At 35.2% G+C, this 18250-nt stretch overlaps 3 protein-coding genes across 8 annotated transcripts; 2 read left to right on the top strand and 1 right to left on the bottom strand.

The window, feature by feature from the left end:
• The first annotated feature begins 197 nt into the window (after positions 1-197).
• On the top strand, positions 198-6646 carry KAT5 (peroxisomal 3-keto-acyl-CoA thiolase 2). Of its 3 annotated transcripts, none has more exons than XM_022051649.2 (14): positions 198-282; positions 2036-2112; positions 2229-2313; positions 2508-2634; positions 3221-3319; positions 3433-3506; positions 3588-3695; positions 3775-3852; positions 3933-4065; positions 4176-4272; positions 4434-4557; positions 4646-4754; positions 4880-4963; positions 6301-6646. In XM_022051649.2, the coding sequence occupies exons 2-14, from the start codon at positions 2078-2080 to the stop codon at positions 6381-6383; spliced, it is 1236 nt and encodes a 411-aa protein (XP_021907341.1). In that variant the 5' UTR covers positions 198-282; positions 2036-2077; the 3' UTR covers positions 6384-6646. The 3 variants fall into 3 exon arrangements, with proteins under 3 accessions (XP_021907341.1, XP_088072051.1, XP_021907340.1); XM_088215925.1 differs by lacking the exons at positions 198-282; positions 6301-6646 and adding exons at positions 1169-1540; positions 5345-5625; XM_022051648.2 differs by lacking the exon at positions 198-282 and adding an exon at positions 1173-1540.
• Positions 6647-7125: 479 nt separating this feature from the next.
• Positions 7126-11502, bottom strand: LOC110821833 (mRNA splicing factor, thioredoxin-like U5 snRNP). The gene is made up of 4 exons (XM_022051785.2): positions 11333-11502; positions 11088-11245; positions 9195-9261; positions 7126-7779 (listed from the first exon to the last, which is right to left on the bottom strand). The coding sequence occupies exons 1-4, from the start codon at positions 11462-11464 to the stop codon at positions 7681-7683; spliced, it is 456 nt and encodes a 151-aa protein (XP_021907477.1). The 5' UTR covers positions 11465-11502; the 3' UTR covers positions 7126-7680.
• A 140-nt stretch (positions 11503-11642) lies between these two features.
• LOC110821594 (cellulose synthase, putative (DUF1644)) lies at positions 11643-17139 on the top strand. Of its 4 annotated transcripts, none has more exons than XM_088215927.1 (3): positions 11676-11869; positions 12904-13152; positions 15518-17139. In XM_088215927.1, the coding sequence occupies exon 3, from the start codon at positions 15528-15530 to the stop codon at positions 16665-16667; it is 1140 nt and encodes a 379-aa protein (XP_088072053.1). In that variant the 5' UTR covers positions 11676-11869; positions 12904-13152; positions 15518-15527; the 3' UTR covers positions 16668-17139. The 4 variants fall into 4 exon arrangements, with proteins under 4 accessions (XP_088072054.1, XP_021907179.2, XP_088072053.1 ...); XM_088215926.1 differs by having other exon boundaries at positions 12904-16695; positions 16806-17139; XM_088215928.1 differs by lacking the exon at positions 11676-11869 and adding an exon at positions 11643-11661 and having other exon boundaries at positions 12904-17139.
• Positions 17140-18250: the final 1111 nt, after the last annotated feature.

Below are 18250 nucleotides of genomic sequence, written 5' to 3'. Positions count from 1 at the left end.
GAAAGATGACATTCAATATAATCTTTCCTTAATGCATTTAATGTAATAAATTTGAGAGAGAGAGAGAGAGAGAGACAGGTGTTTGGTGGAAATCTATGGTAGCTGGTAACATGTGTGGTAGTTAGTAGATGGTTAGTTGTACATGTGGTTTTACGTATATGTGTATGTTAATATATATATATATATATGCATGAGTTATGTATACCTTCACTTTCATCCTACCAAATCGTTGCTGTGGTCACAAGGAGCTAAATCCAGAAGCTACTGGTGCAAAATATTAGAGTAAGTTCTACTTGTGTTTAAGTTGAATCCTTTTTATGGTTATTTTCTTCGGCGAAAATTAGTTTAAAGATGTATTAAATTCAAATAGTAGTATTTTAGCAATAATACTAAGCATGTACGGATAAATTATTGTTATTGTTAAATATTTATATAATTGGTTTAAAACAATATATATATATATTATAGTCCAATTATAAGTACTGTAATAAAAAAAAAATATTTATTATAATTTAATCATATATCTCGATAAATTATATTTTTAATTTTATTAAATCAAATATTATATTTTAAAATAATAAATTTTATATGTTTAATAAAATATAAAATTATTAACTAACAGAACACAGGCATCATGGGAACTGAACTCACAACTTGAGATGAAAAATATGTCTAAAAAAAGTCATTGAGTCAACACCGAGTCAGTCTCCCAGCAATTTCATTTTTCATACTCCGACGCCAAGTCAATGTGCGGACTACACAAAAAAAAAACATATTTTCCATTTTCTAACGTTAGTGGTTGACTCAGACTACATAAATTCTTGTTTTCTTTTCGTTAAATACGAAGTTCATTTCCTTCCCAATTAATTTTCTTCTTCTTAGATTATTGAAAATACTCCTTTTAAATTTCAGTTCATATAATTACCTTAAAATATATGTGTATATAATAATAATAATTAATTAGATTCGGCTATCTGACCAGTAGGTTTACATAAACTAATTTTTCAAACAAATTAATTAACAAACAAAAAACCAAATTATAAATGTTAAAACAAAAAAAAAAAAAAAAACTCATAATTTGAATTTAAATAAAAGAAATATATATATAATTTAGCCGTAATTTTAAACTGTATGCCGGCCGTTACCCACTTAACACGTGGGTTAACGCGAAATGATACGCCGTGCCATTTCAACCCGAACCAAACAGAGAGTCATTTTCCGTCGTTGCTTACGAGTTCTGATCCGGTTCGGCAACTCAACTGACCTCCAGTCATTCTCGCCTGCCATTTCATACGTTTTATTTATATAATTATATTAATCTCTGGCACACCCAATCATCTTTTTTCCCTCAGCAAAGCACCCAGAAACTTTGATTTTAAAAAATCTAAGGGAGTCCGTTGTTTTTTGCATGAGCAAGAGAGACACAGAAATGGAGAAAGCACTTAACAGAAATAGAATTCTGCTTCATCACTTAAACCCCACCTCCTTTTCTTCTTCTTCTTCTTCTTCTCAAACCCACGATGAATCTGCTCCTATCTTTGTAAGTTATTTGCTTGCTGGGTTTTTCTTCGAATTCTTCTTTCCTTCTAGCTATTATGATCCCCCCCCCCCCGCTTTTGATTTTAAACATTTTGGAGTTTTAATGTGACTGAACGGAGGATATTACATTTACTTGGCTTTTGTTGACAAGTGGAGCAGTTTGGGATTCAAGTATCAAAATCATCTCCAGTAATTGTTCTCAACATTTCAATATTGTATATACTCTCTCGGATTAACAATGTTGTTAAGGTAGTAAAATAAATGGAAATAGTATTTATTACTTGAAAGGAGTTGCATCTCTTCTTTTACACAGACTGGATAATTGGTTTGAAGGTTTTCGTGCTCAATTTGTGATTTACGAGTGTTGTTTCTTCCAATATGATTTATAGACGTCTTCTCTAATGAGCTATATATCAGTGTTGTCATGTCCTAATTACTTTGGAAGTTGTTGCATGTTAAACCCTTATACTGCAATTTTATGATGTTCTCTGTTCAGGCTTCAAATTGTGCTGCTGGAGATAGTGCTGCATATCAACGGATGGCTGCTTTTGGAGATGATATTGTGATTGTCGCGTAAGTTACTTTCCCTGTGTAAAAATGTTGTTGACCTTCTTTTCTTTTTCTTTTTCTTTTTTTTTTAAAAAAAATTGATTAATCAAATAATTTTGCTGCAAAATCCAATCAAACAGTGCATGCCGCACTGCCATTTGCAAGGCCAGGCGTGGAGGTTTCAAGGATACCTTAGCTGATGACCTGCTTGCTGCTGTTCTCAAGGTTGGAAACTTAGACACTTGTAGTTTTGCTATAAATAGCAAAAAGTATAGATTTGAACACGGAGGCTAAAAGATGAGTAGTAACAATCTGGCTGTAAATAATTTTTGCTGTTGAAATTTGCACAAGAGGTTGTTTGAAGCTACTATTAGACCGCGTTTCTTTTTTTTTTTTTTTTTTTCCTTTCCCTTATGCAGGCACTGATAGACAAAACAGCATTGAACCCAAGTGAAGTTGGGGATATAGTGGTTGGTACAGTTTTGGCGCCGGGTTCAGAGAGAGCAATGGAGTGTAGGATGGCAGCATTCTATGCTGGTTTCCCTGGTACTCTTTTCATTACGTATCTTCTGCATGTACTGATTTGTGGTTCTTTTGGGCATTTAGATTCATGGAATTGGAAGATAAATGACTACAAGCTTTATAAATGAAATATCTAACTTTTATGTTGGGTTTGATTCAAATTCTAATTCCATGGAATAGGAACGAGAGTACAATTGATATACATTAGAAATTTGAGGGAAAACAATAATCTAATTTCAAGAAAATTCTATGTCCAATTAATTAACGTGTTTTTGTGATTCTTAGGAATCTAAAATCTGCAGTTATAGAATTGAAGATAGGAAGGAAGCTATTTTAATTATGTATTGAATTTCTAAATCATGATTCTCTTCTACATATCAAATAACTAGGATATAAGAACTGATCATTGAATGGAAATAAAAACATTTTGAACGAAACACGACATGAGATCATTTGGATATGCATTCTGGCCTCATGGGACATGAACATGCTTGGAGTCATAAACCAAACAATAAATAGATTTTTAGATGTGGAAAAAAAGAAATGATCATTTGCAGTAAATGTTGAAAGATTACTTGTTAAAGAGTTATTTCTTCTTATTTGAAATCAGATAAGGTGCCCGTTAGAACTGTCAATAGGCAGTGTTCATCTGGCCTACAGGCAGTTGCTGATGTCGCTGCTTCTATCAAAGCAGGATATTATGACATCGGTAAGAGTTTTGTGGAAATTTTATTTCTTTTGGGTGCTTTCATAAGATTCATCATCTATCTCATATTTAATTCCCTTCATCTTTGATCTTGACAAGTGGTTTTCTCAATGCAGGCATTGCAGCTGGAGTGGAGTCGATGACTGTGGATGGTACCGGTAGTGGCAAGTTTCGCCATATTAATCCAAAAGTACATTCAAATGCCTCTCTATACTAAGAAACCTATTTATATCCAAAACATTATCTTCAATTGTGTCTTTGATCTTAACAGACAGAGAGTTTTGCCCAAGCTCGAGATTGTCTTCTTCCTATGGGAATTACTTCTGAAATTGTTGCAGAGCGATATGGAGTGACAAGACAAGAACAAGATCAGGCTGCTGTAAGTTCATTGGGAATTTTAATGTGAATGATGTATGTTGATGCAGCATGTATTCTGATTTGGAAATGTGAAACATCAGGTTGAATCTCATAGGCGTGCATCTGCTGCAACAGCTTCCGGTAAATTCGAAGATGAAATTATCCCTGTTTCAACTAAGGTGAAACCTTTGGTGAATTCTTGTTCTTCAAAAAAAGTTTTCGCATATATATTTTATTACCAATTTTTGTTCTTCAAAAGATTTTAGACCCTCAAACTGGGGAAGAGAAATTAGTCTCCATTTCTGTTGACGATGGAATCCGACCAAACACAAACATGATAGATCTTGCAAAACTTAAACCCGCATTCAAAAATGATGGAAGCACCACAGCTGGTATTTAACAATCTCATACTTGTAAAATCTCTTATCACAATCTCACTGACATAATAAACCATAGTCTTGTACTGTGAAGTAAAATTTGTCTGCCAATGTATAAATATTAGGCAACGCTAGCCAGGTGAGCGATGGTGCTGGAGCAGTCCTCCTCATGAAAAGAAGTTTGGCAATGAAGAGAGGACTTCCAATTCTTGGTGTCTTCAGGTATAGAAAGGCAACCTATTGACCACTTGCTATAAAAAATGTAAAAAACTCAACAATACAAAAACAAGTTGCATTTGTTTGAGAATGGTCTTATTGGTTATAAAAGATGAAGTAAAACTCATGGTCATGAACTTCTTAATGCAAACCGGTACGTCTTGCAGGAGTTTCGCTGCTGTTGGTGTGGATCCTTCTGTTATGGGCATAGGTCCATCTGTTGCTATTCCAGCTGCAGTTAAGTCTGCTGGTCTTGAGCTTGATAACATTGACATCTTTGAGATTAACGAGGTGATTGCTTGTTTTATTGTTGTATAATTATATTGGTCATGGTCAGACATTTTAGAATTTTTTTTAACTTGGCAAACTACAATTGCAGGCGTTTGCTTCACAGTTTGTATATTGCTGTAAAAAACTGGAGCTTGATCCAGAAAAAGTCAATGTTAATGGAGGTGCTATCGCTCTTGGGCATCCTCTGGGTGCTACAGGTACTAAAACAATGTATTAAGAACTTGATACATGAATATTAATTGTTGTTGTCACTTTTAGCTAAAAACGAGATGGTATGTAAAAGGAGAAAAAAAATGATAAATTTGTTGGCTTTGTATATCAGGTGCTCGTTGTGTTGCAACTCTACTGCATGAGATGAAACGTCGTGGAAGGGATTGCCGTTTTGGAGTCATTTCAATGTGCATAGGTTTCTCTCTTTCCCTCCTTCTTTTCCTCTCTCTCAAATTGTGAACAGTTACATTTTTGTGTTAGAAGAGCTAAAAGTGCAAAAATTGAAGCTTGGCTGCATCACTCTTTAGGCTTTAAACTAAGTCCTGATTGACAAATGTGAGGAGAAAGTAAAGAAATGAGGGAAGAAAACCATTTTTTTTTTTTTTCCTTTTATAGCTAAAAAGTTAAAGATTAGTAAACAAAATATTGTTCTCTTATTTTGTTAAAGAAATTTTCAGTTATCTACAAAAAATTGCGGGTCTTTAATTGAGGTTGCCACAACAGGCCTAACCTTTGCCAGAAAAGAGAAAGACATGTTTCTTTTTTATTCATTTCCTAATGGTTGGTTTATATCCAGGCTTTTTTGGTGAGTTGAACATCCACATGCTTGACAAGTTTGGACACCAGTTAGATAGGATTTAGGACACCCTTTACCTCTCACCTCCTAATGATTATAGGAGTTACAATCAGGAAGACTGGAACTTAGAGGATTGGAATTTGCGACAGAATAGTTCTTTTACTAATTTGTAGATGAAGTTCTGTTTTTGAGCAGCCATGACAGATGGGTTGGTTTGGCTGCCGCTCACATCTGTTTCCTTCATATGACAGAAATAAATTTATGGTCAAGGTGGGGAATAATTATCTGTGGCCAATATAATTATATAGTGCAATAATCATTAAATGTATCCGAATTATATAATAAATTGGCCATAATCAATTATTTCACACAAATTTCTTTTTTTTTTTTTTTTAAATTTAAAATTTTACTTAATTACCCCTATTTATAATCACTTAAAATTAAGAATATATATTAATATAAAATATAACAATAACTGCTTATATTGCAATCAACATTTTATCTAAATGTGTGACTGTTTATTTTTCAAATAAAAATTTATCTGCTTAAAGTAATTTAAGACAGTTTCTGATGTATACTCATTTATTTAAGCAATCTCAAACTAGTATTCTTTTAATAGTTAGATCTTATTATATTACTGAATTAAGTGACTGGATATCATTCCTAGTCGCCATAGATTCGTCCCATAAATTCGGAGAACTCTGCAAGAATCTTGCCGATGTTTTATGGACAAGAGATTTACAGTAAACAAGAATTTGGAAGCAAGATGAGTCAAGATACTCCTTATTTTCCACCAGAAAGAAGGAAAGATTATTAACACTTGAGAAGATATTAAAGATGATATACATTCATATGAACAAACCATAAACATTGCCTAGTCTGGGGGAGCTTGCTGTATGATCGTCATTTTATCTTTGAACTTATACAAAGTAACAATTTACACTTGATTTCTATAGGTTCGGGAATGGGTGCCGCCGCTGTTCTTGAAAGAGGCGACTGCACTGATGAATTAAGTAATGCTCGACCCGTCAACCATTAATAGTCTCTTCTCTTGTCATGGATGCTCAGGAGATAAAAATTTCTTTTGTATTTGGTCGCTGGCAGTCTTGGCTGAAGGAGGCTATGGTTTCTACTTTTAAATAATCATCCCCTGTGAGATGACTTAAGAACCTAGTCTCAGGTTCATGTCAGATATTGTAATAAGGACTTATTCTGAAATACTGATGTTTCAGGTTACCTGCGCAAGTATTAATACTGGCCCCTTAATCTCTTTTTCACATCAACGAAAAAACTCTTTTCCTATTTGTTGCCAGTATCATCTGAGGAATGCAAGTTTAGACAATATGCATTATCATGTCATGTTATCATGCCACCTCTGTGAATTATATTTTTGCCTCTTCAAATTAACTATAAAGAGAAACGAACAGATACATATGATCTAGTTTGTAACAATTGATTATCTTGGATCTATTTGTTAAAAGGGATAATCACCACTGAAGTTTTTCTTGCCTTATTTAATGGTTATTATGGAGTCTCCGGGTTGTGTTTGGAATCTAATCAAGAGATCGAGCAAGCCGAAGTGATGCAAGACAGAAATAAGTTATTAAAATGGAACATTTCGGCATTAGAGAGCATTTTGATAAATAATTATGTTATCTTTGTATATTCTTTAAGTTATATAGACATTAGAACATATATAGGTTGTGCCCGGAAATAACCTAGATTTGTGAATTATCTTTTTGGTTCATTTTCTCGAAGATGAAGTTTCATGAATAGTAGAATGATCTGAAATCTTGTTTTGTCATCCATTAGTTTCTATGGTCTGAATGACACAAAGCATAGGACAATTACAAGTTGTTCTCACTTCTAGTTGGAAAAAAGATTATAAAAATACAATTGGTAATAATTGGATATTAAAGCAGACATTCGAATTAGAATAAAATAGGAAAATAAGTAGAAACGTTCGCTGCTGCCTTGGGCTCTGTGTGCAACCATGAGCCCCATGATTTTATACCGACAAGGTGAACCTGCTGCCTTCTTGCTTCTCCTCTTCCTTCAGGTCAAGCAAGAATCGCAAATGGATATTGGACTCAATTACACATCAGCTTGACCTTGTTGGTTTGTCTGAAAGGCCTGCAGGGGGTGGGTGTGCACTTCTTTTGTCCATGGTTTGTGGTAACAAAAGTAGAGTACAGGAGAGAAAATAAGAGGGCGAGCTAGATTAGCAAACAAGCAAGCAGTCATGTATGTTCCAAATTTTCAGATCTATATGTATAATGGAACAGCAATATACAACGTTGAACTATGTAAAGGTCCACAGGAGGATTGCTTTTAGATTAGACATCTTTGTATAGCAACTGATATTTTGGTATCCTCTCTGGGGGTAGAGGACAATTCACAATTAACTTGCCTTTCATTGCCCCTCTAAATATTGCCTGCATCCAAATGAAAAGTTCACTCAAGTTTGTGCTGTGCAATAAGAAAAGTGAGATTCAGCAACGCATCATAGTTCAAATACCTTCACTATTAGTTTCCTTGAAAATTATTAAGTTACCATCTTTCTCTTTTGAAATAAAAAGTATACCAAGTATAAGTTAGTTACCATCTAAAGTTAGTAATATTCTTTCTCAAAGTCACAGCTACAACATTGCAGCTAACCCAACTCTCTACTAATTATGCAGCTAATCCCTAACATTTAAATTAAAGAAGTTTAATATTCCCTCTCAAAGAATTTGAACTTGAAGTATGGTAACTTAAACTACAACAAGTTGCATAGTATTTATGAGTATAAAGACATAAAGAAATTAGAACTAGGTATTACTAGGAATTTTAAATAAGAAATGAACCAAACAGGTCATAAGAATATTTAGTGAATAAAATTGACAAGAGCTTTTTAAGGAATTTAGAATGATTCAAGTCCTTGTTCTTGTCCTCACCTTACCTATACTTATATAAGGGTGTAAATGTTGATTACATATCAGGTCTGGTCCTGCCAAAATAGTGAGGGCGTTCTATTTCTCAAGAAGTTAAGATTATATTAATATATTGACATCGATGCTGCTGCTTAAGTCTCTATACTTGAATTTAGTTATCTATTTGATTTGCGCATATTTTATGAATTCTTGCTTGTATCATTCAGTTGGGTTCAAAGGGTCTCTAATGCCATCGGATTTAAGTGATAGTTATCATGTTTGTAAACTTGTGAGAGAGCATATTGTCCATGGGACACCCTGCAATATTAACTGTCAGATTACATGAAAGCTAGAACCTATCACCTACAGCATATGTCACTAATGACGCTATCAAGAACCACCCACTTAATACAGCATCGACAGTGCTATCTATCTACTGCTGTCTAAAGTCTTCTCCGCTCACCAGAGAGTTTATTCCTGTTATTTTGGAAGAATACCCATGATAACCTCTATGTCAGTAGAAGAACAAGCAAAAGGAAGGACTCGATCACTCTAGAAGCTCTATAAAAAGCCTCGTATCAGTTTTACTCTATAAGATCTTATGACTTAAGCATGAGTATCTCTCCTGAGGAAAACTGATAATCACGGTTTTTTAATGGTTAAAGGTTATATAACTGTCACAAGACTTACCCACCATCTCATCTTTTCCCAGTTCCAACATCATTATAAAGATTAGATTCTTCATCATGATTAATCTAGTATAACGAATTCCACCATGAATTATACCTTTGCTTATTATATACACGCATATTTTGCAGCAATTGAATTTGAAATTCAATGAGCGAATGATCAGTTTTCAGCTTATTGCAAGAGATCTAACCAAATCAATCACCATCAAATAAGGTAACAATAATACTCAAAATCTGGAAGTAAGTTACCTCAACAACATCAATGAAATCCTGCTTTCTATGAAATGCACCCACCCACTTAGTGTGATCAGCAGTCCTGCATCACAGAGCATAAATAATGCTAACATATGAAACACTACCCAGTAAAATTTTTCAGTTTAATATACATCCTAACAGAAATAGAAAGCAAGAATCAGGAGAAGTCAATCCAAAGTTAGTAACAAATATCAATGAAAAACTGGATGAACACCCAGATGATTTTTTCTTTAAGGAGAGAGAATGATACATGGGAAATATGACTACTAGGTAGTTGTGTTAGTCACAAGCCAAGCAAAATTAGCTATAGAAGGGGTATAACAATACTGTAAAGAAATTATGTAAAATAAATGAAACTAAATACTTTCTTCCAGTTATCTCCCTGTGCTTTTCTCTCTTTGTTTCTCTATCTCCTCCCATTGTTCCTTTTCTTAATAACAATCGTATTAGAGCCCCAATATGAGCCAGTGAAATATCCAATCTTTATTTTTTTTCCTCTTCCTTGAACCAGCACTCAGTACTGCAAAACATGGTTGTACAATCTACGGTTGTCAATGAACAAATGTTTGACTGAGTTTTTCTGATGTTGGACGAGATAATGAGGACAGCTTTTGAAGCATTTGAAGTCGGGGTTGATTTCATGGATCCTTCTTAGGTTGAATTTTGTGAGAAGGAAGATTTGCGAGTAAACTCTTTAAAGTCAAGCATACCCCTGGAGAAACCAGCATTGTCAATAGAGGAGGTGCATGCTACCAGTCTAATGCTTGCAACAATATAAATGGCAGTAGGGAGCATACAGAGAACCAAAATTTTATCTGTCTGGTCTCTGCTCCAATCTACTGTCGTTGAAGGTACAAGAGACAGTGACTGCGGGTCAAAGCAAACGGAAAATTCTTGGACCTATTTATTTCCGACCTCCATTAGAGTTTGGAGCTTATTATTTTTGGCCCTTAAGATCTAACATTCCTTAAATATTATATCTTTTTACAATTTTTTGCTCACTATAGATTGAAACATCTGGAGGTGTATTTTTCTCCTCTTATCTTAATATATCTTCTTTTTCTTTTTTCTTTTTTTAAGAAAAGAGATAGTAACTGTGGGGAAGATGCCGAAGATATGACTTTGGCTAAATCTTGGAACCTAGATCTTGACTATGTCTTCTTATGTCTACTTTCAGCCTAAACAAGGATCCTCAAATACACTTGGAGATGATTAGGTTTCGTGATGAATCTTGGGAAAGGCTCAAGAACTCCTGGTTTAATGGAGTGTTCATCCCTACAAATGGAATCAATCCTTTGAAACGAGTGGCTTCTATGTCTACACTTGAGTGGCATATCTCTATCGATGCTCTCTATTGATGAGTGGCTGTATACAAATTTCACCCAAATAAATCAATGAATTAAACTACAAATGTTGGAAGCTTTGGTTAAGGCATAGCAATGCAGAAGCATGCCGAATTTGTGGTTGGAAACTTGGGCAAAGCACAGCATAGAAGAAAGATCTTTTCCTACAATACTACTCTAAGAATAAAACTTCTTTTCCAACTTGATAGGATTTTCCTAACAGATGACTGGGATTTTGTAGTTACAACCTCTATAAGCTGCCTTGATCCTCCTACTTATTTTTATACCGCGATTCCTAAGATGTAGCAGTCAACCCTGTGCCATTAGCCTATAATAGGAGGGTTTTAGAACTACTTCTTTGCGCAGCAGTCAACTTCTCAGCACCGTTTCTTTCTTCACCTTGAGGGGCAAGGTTAGATGAATGAAATTGGAACAGTTTCTTCCTGTTATCTATCTGTGTTTCCTCTCTCTGTCTTTATCTCCCATCTGTTATTTCTTTTCCTAATAACCAAAAAAGAAATAAAAGAAAGAAGAAAAGCAATACCCAGAATCCATCTTCATGTGATGGGCATTGAAGAAGAAAACGGTGGACGGGATCAAAGTGATATCGAAATACTTGACGTAAACCTGAATGTCCTCTGCGTCTATATCAACTAATGCCACAGCGCCGAACTTTGATATCTCCCTCGCTGATTTTGCAAGCTGAAATTTGAACCACATTGGTCAGTTGATTCGATAATGGTAATTGAAAAGGAAAACTGATTGAAGAGGATAGAAAAGGGATAGTACAATGTCGTCGAGCTGGAGACAGACGGAGTCGGTGGCACGGCCGAAGCGCAGGACGACCACCTTGTCGATGGTGTCTCTGATGACGGTGTCGATTTCCTTCTTCGTCGTCAGCGTCTTTAGCACGCAACTCATCTCGCCTCCTCTCTCTCCCCAAAATTCAATTTGACGAAATTATTATCTGCCCTTCGGGGTTTACTCGAGAAACGACGTCGTTTGACTCCGAACCCAAGTTCTGCCACGTGTCGAGGAATTGTTACTTAAACGAATTACCGTCAAGCAAAAACGAAACGATGAATCCCCGCGTTCGGGTCCAGCCTTGTTTTTACGTTGTCAGTATGTTATAATGTTGTTCGTGCTTGAAAATTAATTACTTTTTTATAAAAGCCATTGAATTATTTAGTTTTTCTATAAAAACCTCCACAAATTCACGTCTTTCCTACCCATCTCCTACATCCCAGCCAATTCAATTAATCTTGCTATCTTTCTTGTAAGACATCAGATACAGAGAGGAAATAGTTTCTCCACTTTTATCCCTCTGTAAATCTTTACCTTTGTTTCTTCTTCTTGTATTAATTTAATTTGTTTTTATTTTGATTTATTTTCATCTGGAGTGATCTACGTTGGTTTGATTTGGGTGCTTTCATTGATTTCATGCCTGAGATATGTATAATTATCATCAATTTCCCCAGATAAAGAGAGAATTGGCAAGATCGGACTTGGCCTAGGTTTTGCTTAGGGTTTCCTTGAATTAGGTTGAAGGGATTGGTATATTCTTTGGATTTTATAGGGGTTTTATCTGATTTGTATCGCTAAAAACGTATCTGACTTCAATTGTACGAAGATGCAATTTTGGAATCTTTTGGCACCCATCTTAGGCCAATACCTGTGACATGGAGGATATGTGTATATATGTTAAATAGACAAGTTGTTAGTTTTTCTGAAGTTTTTCCATGCTGATCCTAAAATGACGATTAATTTTATTTCTTAGGACTTTTTGGTCCATGCTGAAACTTGTTAGGTATGTTGAGCAAGTATGATCCTCTTTCTTGTTTTGGAGGAGAATTTTCTGATCATATATAACTAAATTTGTTTCTTAGTCACTAATACCTGTCGAATTAAGTTCAGTTTATGTACTGCGTTGGTTTTTTCCCCTCTATTTGCATTTTTGTGAAGATTTAGAATTTGTCTATGTGATTACCTTGGTGATAATGGATTGATCATTAATTATAAATGAGCTCCTTTCTCTTTGTTTTTGAGATTTGATAGATAATCCTTATCAGGTGTTCAGCTTTCTGGTTGATCAATTGGATATGATATAAAACTGTTTTCTCATATTATTAGTTGACATTTAACTGCCTTGAGGAACCCTTTTATGCTAAGCAGCTTTATTCACTTAGAATGGTGTTGATCTCCATTTTCTTACACATGGCATTGGGTACTATTTTCTCTTTATTTCTTTATTCTTATGATAAGTGGTTGAGTGCTTCATGTTGAGCCATCTATGCTTGAGATATTTGGATTTTAGATCATCTTTGTGTGGCATTGACCTCTGTTCTTTCATATGACTGCAGGTTTTAGGACAAATTGCCGACCTGGAAGTCCAAGACATAGTTTTTTGGTTATTTATTCAAGGCTGATCTCGTTTGACTTTTCAAGGATTATTCATTTCTACATTATTTCTTTCTTGCATTGGAGCATTGCATAAGTCTTTGACTCGTCGTCTTTCTTGTAAAGTCAAATAAAGGTGTTATAGCTTCAACTGGTAACAAGTAGCGATTCAGAGGGCTGCAGTAGGATACATTTAGAGTTCCACTAACTTGGTAAGTGTGTTCAGTTGACTGTCTTTTTTTCCCACTGTAAGTTATACCCTTCACCTCGTGCCTTATTTTCTGTTTATGCAAAAGCATAATATTTCATTGTTGTTTCCTGCTCAGTTAATTCATTGTTTTTTTAAACACCCTCCCTGACTTGGTAATTCTTGTTATTTTATTTTTCTGCTCGATCTAGTTGCCTCTATTTTGATCTTTGATAGGTTTTTTTGAAGAAGATTTGGTGGAAAGATAGTTGAAATGTAATGGAGTCGACTTTGTTGCTTAGGATTTACATTTAGGTAGAAGGTACGCGAACTTGGTCCATGGGATTGTGCACTCCATATGGTTTCTCAGTGATATATAAGTTATTGGTTGTGAACTATGGGTAGTTGTCTTCGTTCTAATCAATGCATTTTTTTTCATATCATTTCCTGATCTTATGAGGTTTGTTTGTCAATTAAGTTGAGCTGCCTGGTAATGAGTTCTTGATTTTAGCTCTGGAAGTTATGGCTATGTCCCCATTTCTAATCATTATTGTTATTAAAGAAGGTTGGGATATGAACTCAGGATGTGAGGAAATGAAACCGTCAGAAGTAAAATTGTTTCATGTAGAATGCATCGATCTCAGAGAAGAAAAGGTTACGATGAATCAGTTATTGGTAATATGTTGGGATTAATAGTCCTATCATCTTCTCATGTAATATGATATGCCTGATCAGTAAATTACATGCGTATGGTCGTGGTGTTATGGGCAGTGGTACATGCAAGAGAGTGGTTTTCTTATTCCTTGCCTCTTTTTAGTCTAGAAGCTCCTGACCAGTGTCCTATCTAAACTGATTGATTTGGGTTTTGATATTTGAACGTCAACTAGTGATTTTAATTGGTTCTGGATCTATCTTCCTCCCATGCCTCAAACAAGCATTTTGAAATGAAGAACTATAGTTGAAAGATTCTTTTTGCTGTCCAATCTTTTATTTTTATGCCAGTATCTTGCATAAGTGTGAAGACGAAAGTATATTCTACTAAGATATTGTGGAACTAAAATGTAAATCAATTATCATCTGGATGGTGGTAGTATTCTTATTGGTTCTTTTGGTTATTTTTGGTACCCCTGAAATCATGGGTCTGCATAATCAATGTGATCTCACTAGTTATGGTGAATTTGGTCAAAATAGTTAGTTTTGACAGTGTGTAGTGAACAGATTCATTGGAAGACTTAATTAGTTCAGTTGTTTGGGTGTAGATATAAGCGGAGGCCATGCCTCCACTAATATTATCGTGATATATTTTATCTTTCCCTGGTCATCATTGGGAAGCCTATTTTTTTGCCGTTATCTGGTTGCAAGATAACTGAAGGAAAGGAGAATAAATTAACAGTTTAATAATCTCTTGTTCTCCTTTGTTTCGTTTATGATCTAACAAGTAATAAGATCTTGGCGCTAAGCAAAAGACAGCCTTTTGAGTAAAAGAGCACAGGGGATTGTAAACTATTACAACCTCTCTAGATTAGTAATCAAATCTATGCAATCCATCTTCTTGTTAAATTGAGCAATTTCTAATTGTTTGGAAGTGAACAACTTAAGTTTTATGTTTATTTAGCCAAAAAGCATTACAAAGAAATAGCTGCATGTAGTAAAATTTGCAAATGTGAATAGGATAAATAACTTCTGTAAATGCAGTAAAAATGGTGTCCCTTTTACAATCTGCTCTGTCAATTTTTCTTTTCTTCTTGTGAGGGTAATATGAATCTTAGTCGCTCTTTTTCTGCTTCTTTCCATCATTATTTTCGTACCCTAAGCTATGTTTGGACCCTTTCATTCCAAACAAGAGGGGTTAGTTGAATATCAGATTCTGGTTGTGATAAAATTTGGTCTGGATACCATAGGATCCTGTCTACATTGTCAGGTAACATGTGAATGGCTGGACACAACTTTATTTTTCTCCCAAATGAACCAAGTATTGAACGTCAAGATTCTCATATATCTAACATATGTGTTAAGTATAATTAATTGAGGGCCAATAACGAGCAGTCAGATGATAACGAAAGCATGTCAGAACTCCAACTACCCGGTTATTTGAGAAGTCAAATTTAGTGCGATTACCACTGTCTTTGTTTTTGTTTAAATTTTTTCTCATAAAATTCTTTCTCCAGTTTACATAAGATTCTTTATCCAGTTAACGCTTTTTTATTTCGTGTATCTTGTATTATAACCAAATAGTTATACTCAAGGGTAAGGGATATTTCCAGGATAATGTTGGAAATTTGTGGTTTAGTTCCTTTTTTTTGGTCTGACATCTTTTTTGTGGTTTACTCGTGTACTGTGTTTGGTAGCATTCATGTTCTGATAAGTTAAATATGTTGAGTAACATACAGTGCACACAAGATGGCTGGTGTGAAACGAAGAATACATACTGATTCAGATATCTGTGCTCTTCAGAAAGAACTTGATGAGGTCTCATGCCCTATTTGCATGGACCATCCACATAATGCTGTTCTCCTTCTGTGCAGCTCACATGACAAGGGTTGTAGGTCTTACATTTGTGATACAAGTTACAGGCATTCAAACTGCCTTGACCGGTTTAGAAAATTAAAGGCTGATTCTAGGAACAGTTCATCTCTACCGCATTTTTTACCTATAAATCCTTTAAGTTCTAGTAGTAATTCTGATATGAATTCAGATTTGAGAACTGGTTCAGTCGAAGGCAACGGGAATTATAGACAAAATCAAATTAATAATGTTGCATTGTCATCAGAACGGTCAAGAGAACATAGCATTCACCGTCAACATAGGAATTTAGAGTCACAAGGTGAAGGTATTCTTGAAAGAAGGGATTCTGAATTTAGGGAAAGGATCGAAGCTGAAAATCTACATGGAGGAAACTCATCCGAAACAAGATTGAGTTTGAAATGCCCTCTGTGCCGTGGATCAGTGCTAGGGTGGCAGGTCGTAGAAGAGGCCAGGAAGTATCTTAACCTCAAGAAACGAAGTTGCTCACGAGAATCATGCTCCTTCTATGGAAATTACCAAGAATTGCGCCGGCATGCTAGGAGAGTTCACCCAACAACCCGACCTTCAGATATTGATCCATCTAGAGAACAAGCATGGCGACGCCTTGAAAATCGGAGAGAATATGGTGATATTGTTAGTGCTATTCAGTCAGCCATGCCAGGTGCTATCGTGGTTGGGGACTATGTTATAGAAAATGAAGATAGATTTTCTGCTGAAAGGGGAAGTGGCGCAGGCAATGTCAATGCATTGACTACTTTCTTCTTGTTTCAAATGATTGGCTCATTTGACCATGCAAGTGAATCAAGGGCTCGATCAAGGGCTTGGACAAGGCATCGGCGTCCAGCAGCTTTACCTGACCGCCGATTACTTTGGGGGGAGAACCTTTTGGGTCTACAAGACAATGAAGTCAATGATGACTTGCATATATTAAGCGATGAGAGTGAAGAGGTAGCTCCAGTCCCAAGAAGGCGTAGACGGTTGATGCGTTCAAGATCAGATGAAGATCGGTCCTGAGAGACATTGCTGCACATGCATACCTATGGTAATATTTGGTTTGTTGACAACTTTGATATATATACTGGAATTACATTTCAGATTGCCTTCAGCTGACACAGTCAGTGTTCTTCCCATTGATGTTCCTGTAAACTGCAGAAACTGCTTCCTAACAGCAGCCTTTATGCATTTTAAGATCAATTCTCATGAACCTATCAGCTCGGAAGGAGGGGAAGCAGGATACGGGCTTATCTGAAGATGCATGTCATGGTTTATATTGTACTGTTCTTTGTACGATACAGGAAGGACAGAGAAAAAAGGGGGAAGAACTGTTGTTTGTAGAAATTTCAATGCTTCTACTTTTTTTTTTTGTCTCTTAAAATGTTTGAGTTTCAATTGGAATCTGATTTGTTTTCTGGTTTTAGTGAAAGTTCATGTTTCTGAACATCTACTGCATGATGGATAATCAATTTAGTTCATCATTTCCTCTTCACTCCATCCGTGAATGAATGTTTTTTTTTTGGTCGAGTGTCAATCTTGAAATGAGGTTGAACTTTGTTGCTTGAGTACAGGTTGAAAGAGCTCTCTGGCTGGTATGTGTTACCTGACAATGGGATTAGATTCCTTTGAATCATATCAAGTTAAACCAGATTAAGGCTACTATCATAAAGCATAAATTGTTTTGTAAAATATCTGGTTTGATGCTTTTTAACTGACATTGTCTCAATTACCTGGAGATGTATTTTATTTAAATCAGGATTTTAGCTCTTACTTTCTTTTCAGGGAATGATTCTATGGCCACTTAAATTATTCTGTTGGCTATATAATTTAACTGGGTAGATTAAATAATTTATTAATTTAAGAATCCCATACATATTTATGAAATTAATAAGTTTTTAGAAACATGGGAAAACCAATTATATAAATTAATTTTATATAAATATATATATCGCATCTGACAGATTAATGTAGGTTGTGAGAGCAGGAGATTGAGAGGGTATTCTGATAAACCCGTGGATAAATAGTTGCAGATCACATCAAAAAACATCTCGGTGTGTGTGTATATATATAGTTTGACATTACTTGTCTCTTCTAGTGTGTTCTGTACTGGATTGGGAAGGATATAATTTGCATACAGCCATTTTCTGAAGCCACATGGCTGGTTTGGTCATCACAGAAAATGGCTTTTGGGGGTATCAATGTCATTCCAGCATGTACAATTTGGAAGCCATAAATCCTGGATTAAATTCCCACCGGTACCTCAACCCATTAATTTCATCAACAAATCCACAAATAATTAAAGAGAAAACATTCTCCAACAGTTCTCTAGGTCCTTATTAGTTGACAGAGACCTCATAATCCTTCAATACTCTCTCTCTCTCTCTCTCTCTCCTTCAATACTCTCTCTCTCTCTCTCTCTCTATATATATATATATATATTGCATGTCTGTACATCTATAAATATCTTTCTCACGCACATAAATACCACACTGTGATTATGATTACACCACGTCGATCTAAACCCAAGAATGGATAACAGACTGACACGTCCTCTGCTCAATCTGGATTGTTGCACCATGGACATATATATATATATATATGTA

The sequence above is a fragment of the Carica papaya genome, chromosome 3 (assembly GCF_054855325.1).
Source record: "Carica papaya isolate Zhongbai chromosome 3, ASM5485532v1, whole genome shotgun sequence".
Classification (NCBI taxonomy): Eukaryota; Viridiplantae; Streptophyta; class Magnoliopsida; order Brassicales; family Caricaceae; genus Carica; species Carica papaya.
This window is presented reverse-complemented; position numbering and strand designations above follow the sequence as displayed.

Bases quoted from the DNA above. Each gene is read 5' to 3' on its own strand.
- KAT5 (XM_022051648.2), top strand. From the start codon at position 1,409: ATGAGCAAGAGAGACACAGAAATGGAGAAAGCACTTAACAGAAATAGA. The intron at 2,113-2,228 runs GTAAGTTACTTT...CCAATCAAACAG, and splicing joins GATGATATTGTGATTGTCGC to TGCATGCCGCACTGCCATTT. The intron at 3,320-3,432 runs GTAAGAGTTTTG...TTCTCAATGCAG, and splicing joins AGCAGGATATTATGACATCG to GCATTGCAGCTGGAGTGGAG.
- LOC110821833 (XM_022051785.2), bottom strand. From the start codon at position 11,464: ATGAGTTGCGTGCTAAAGACGCTGACGACGAAGAAGGAAATCGACACC. The intron at 9,262-11,087 runs GTATTGCTTTTC...TCTGTGATGCAG, and splicing joins CACATGAAGATGGATTCTGG to GACTGCTGATCACACTAAGT. The intron at 7,780-9,194 runs GTAACTTACTTC...ATTTGGATGCAG, and splicing joins ATTTCATTGATGTTGTTGAG to GCAATATTTAGAGGGGCAAT.
- LOC110821594 (XM_088215928.1), top strand. From the start codon at position 15,528: ATGGCTGGTGTGAAACGAAGAATACATACTGATTCAGATATCTGTGCT.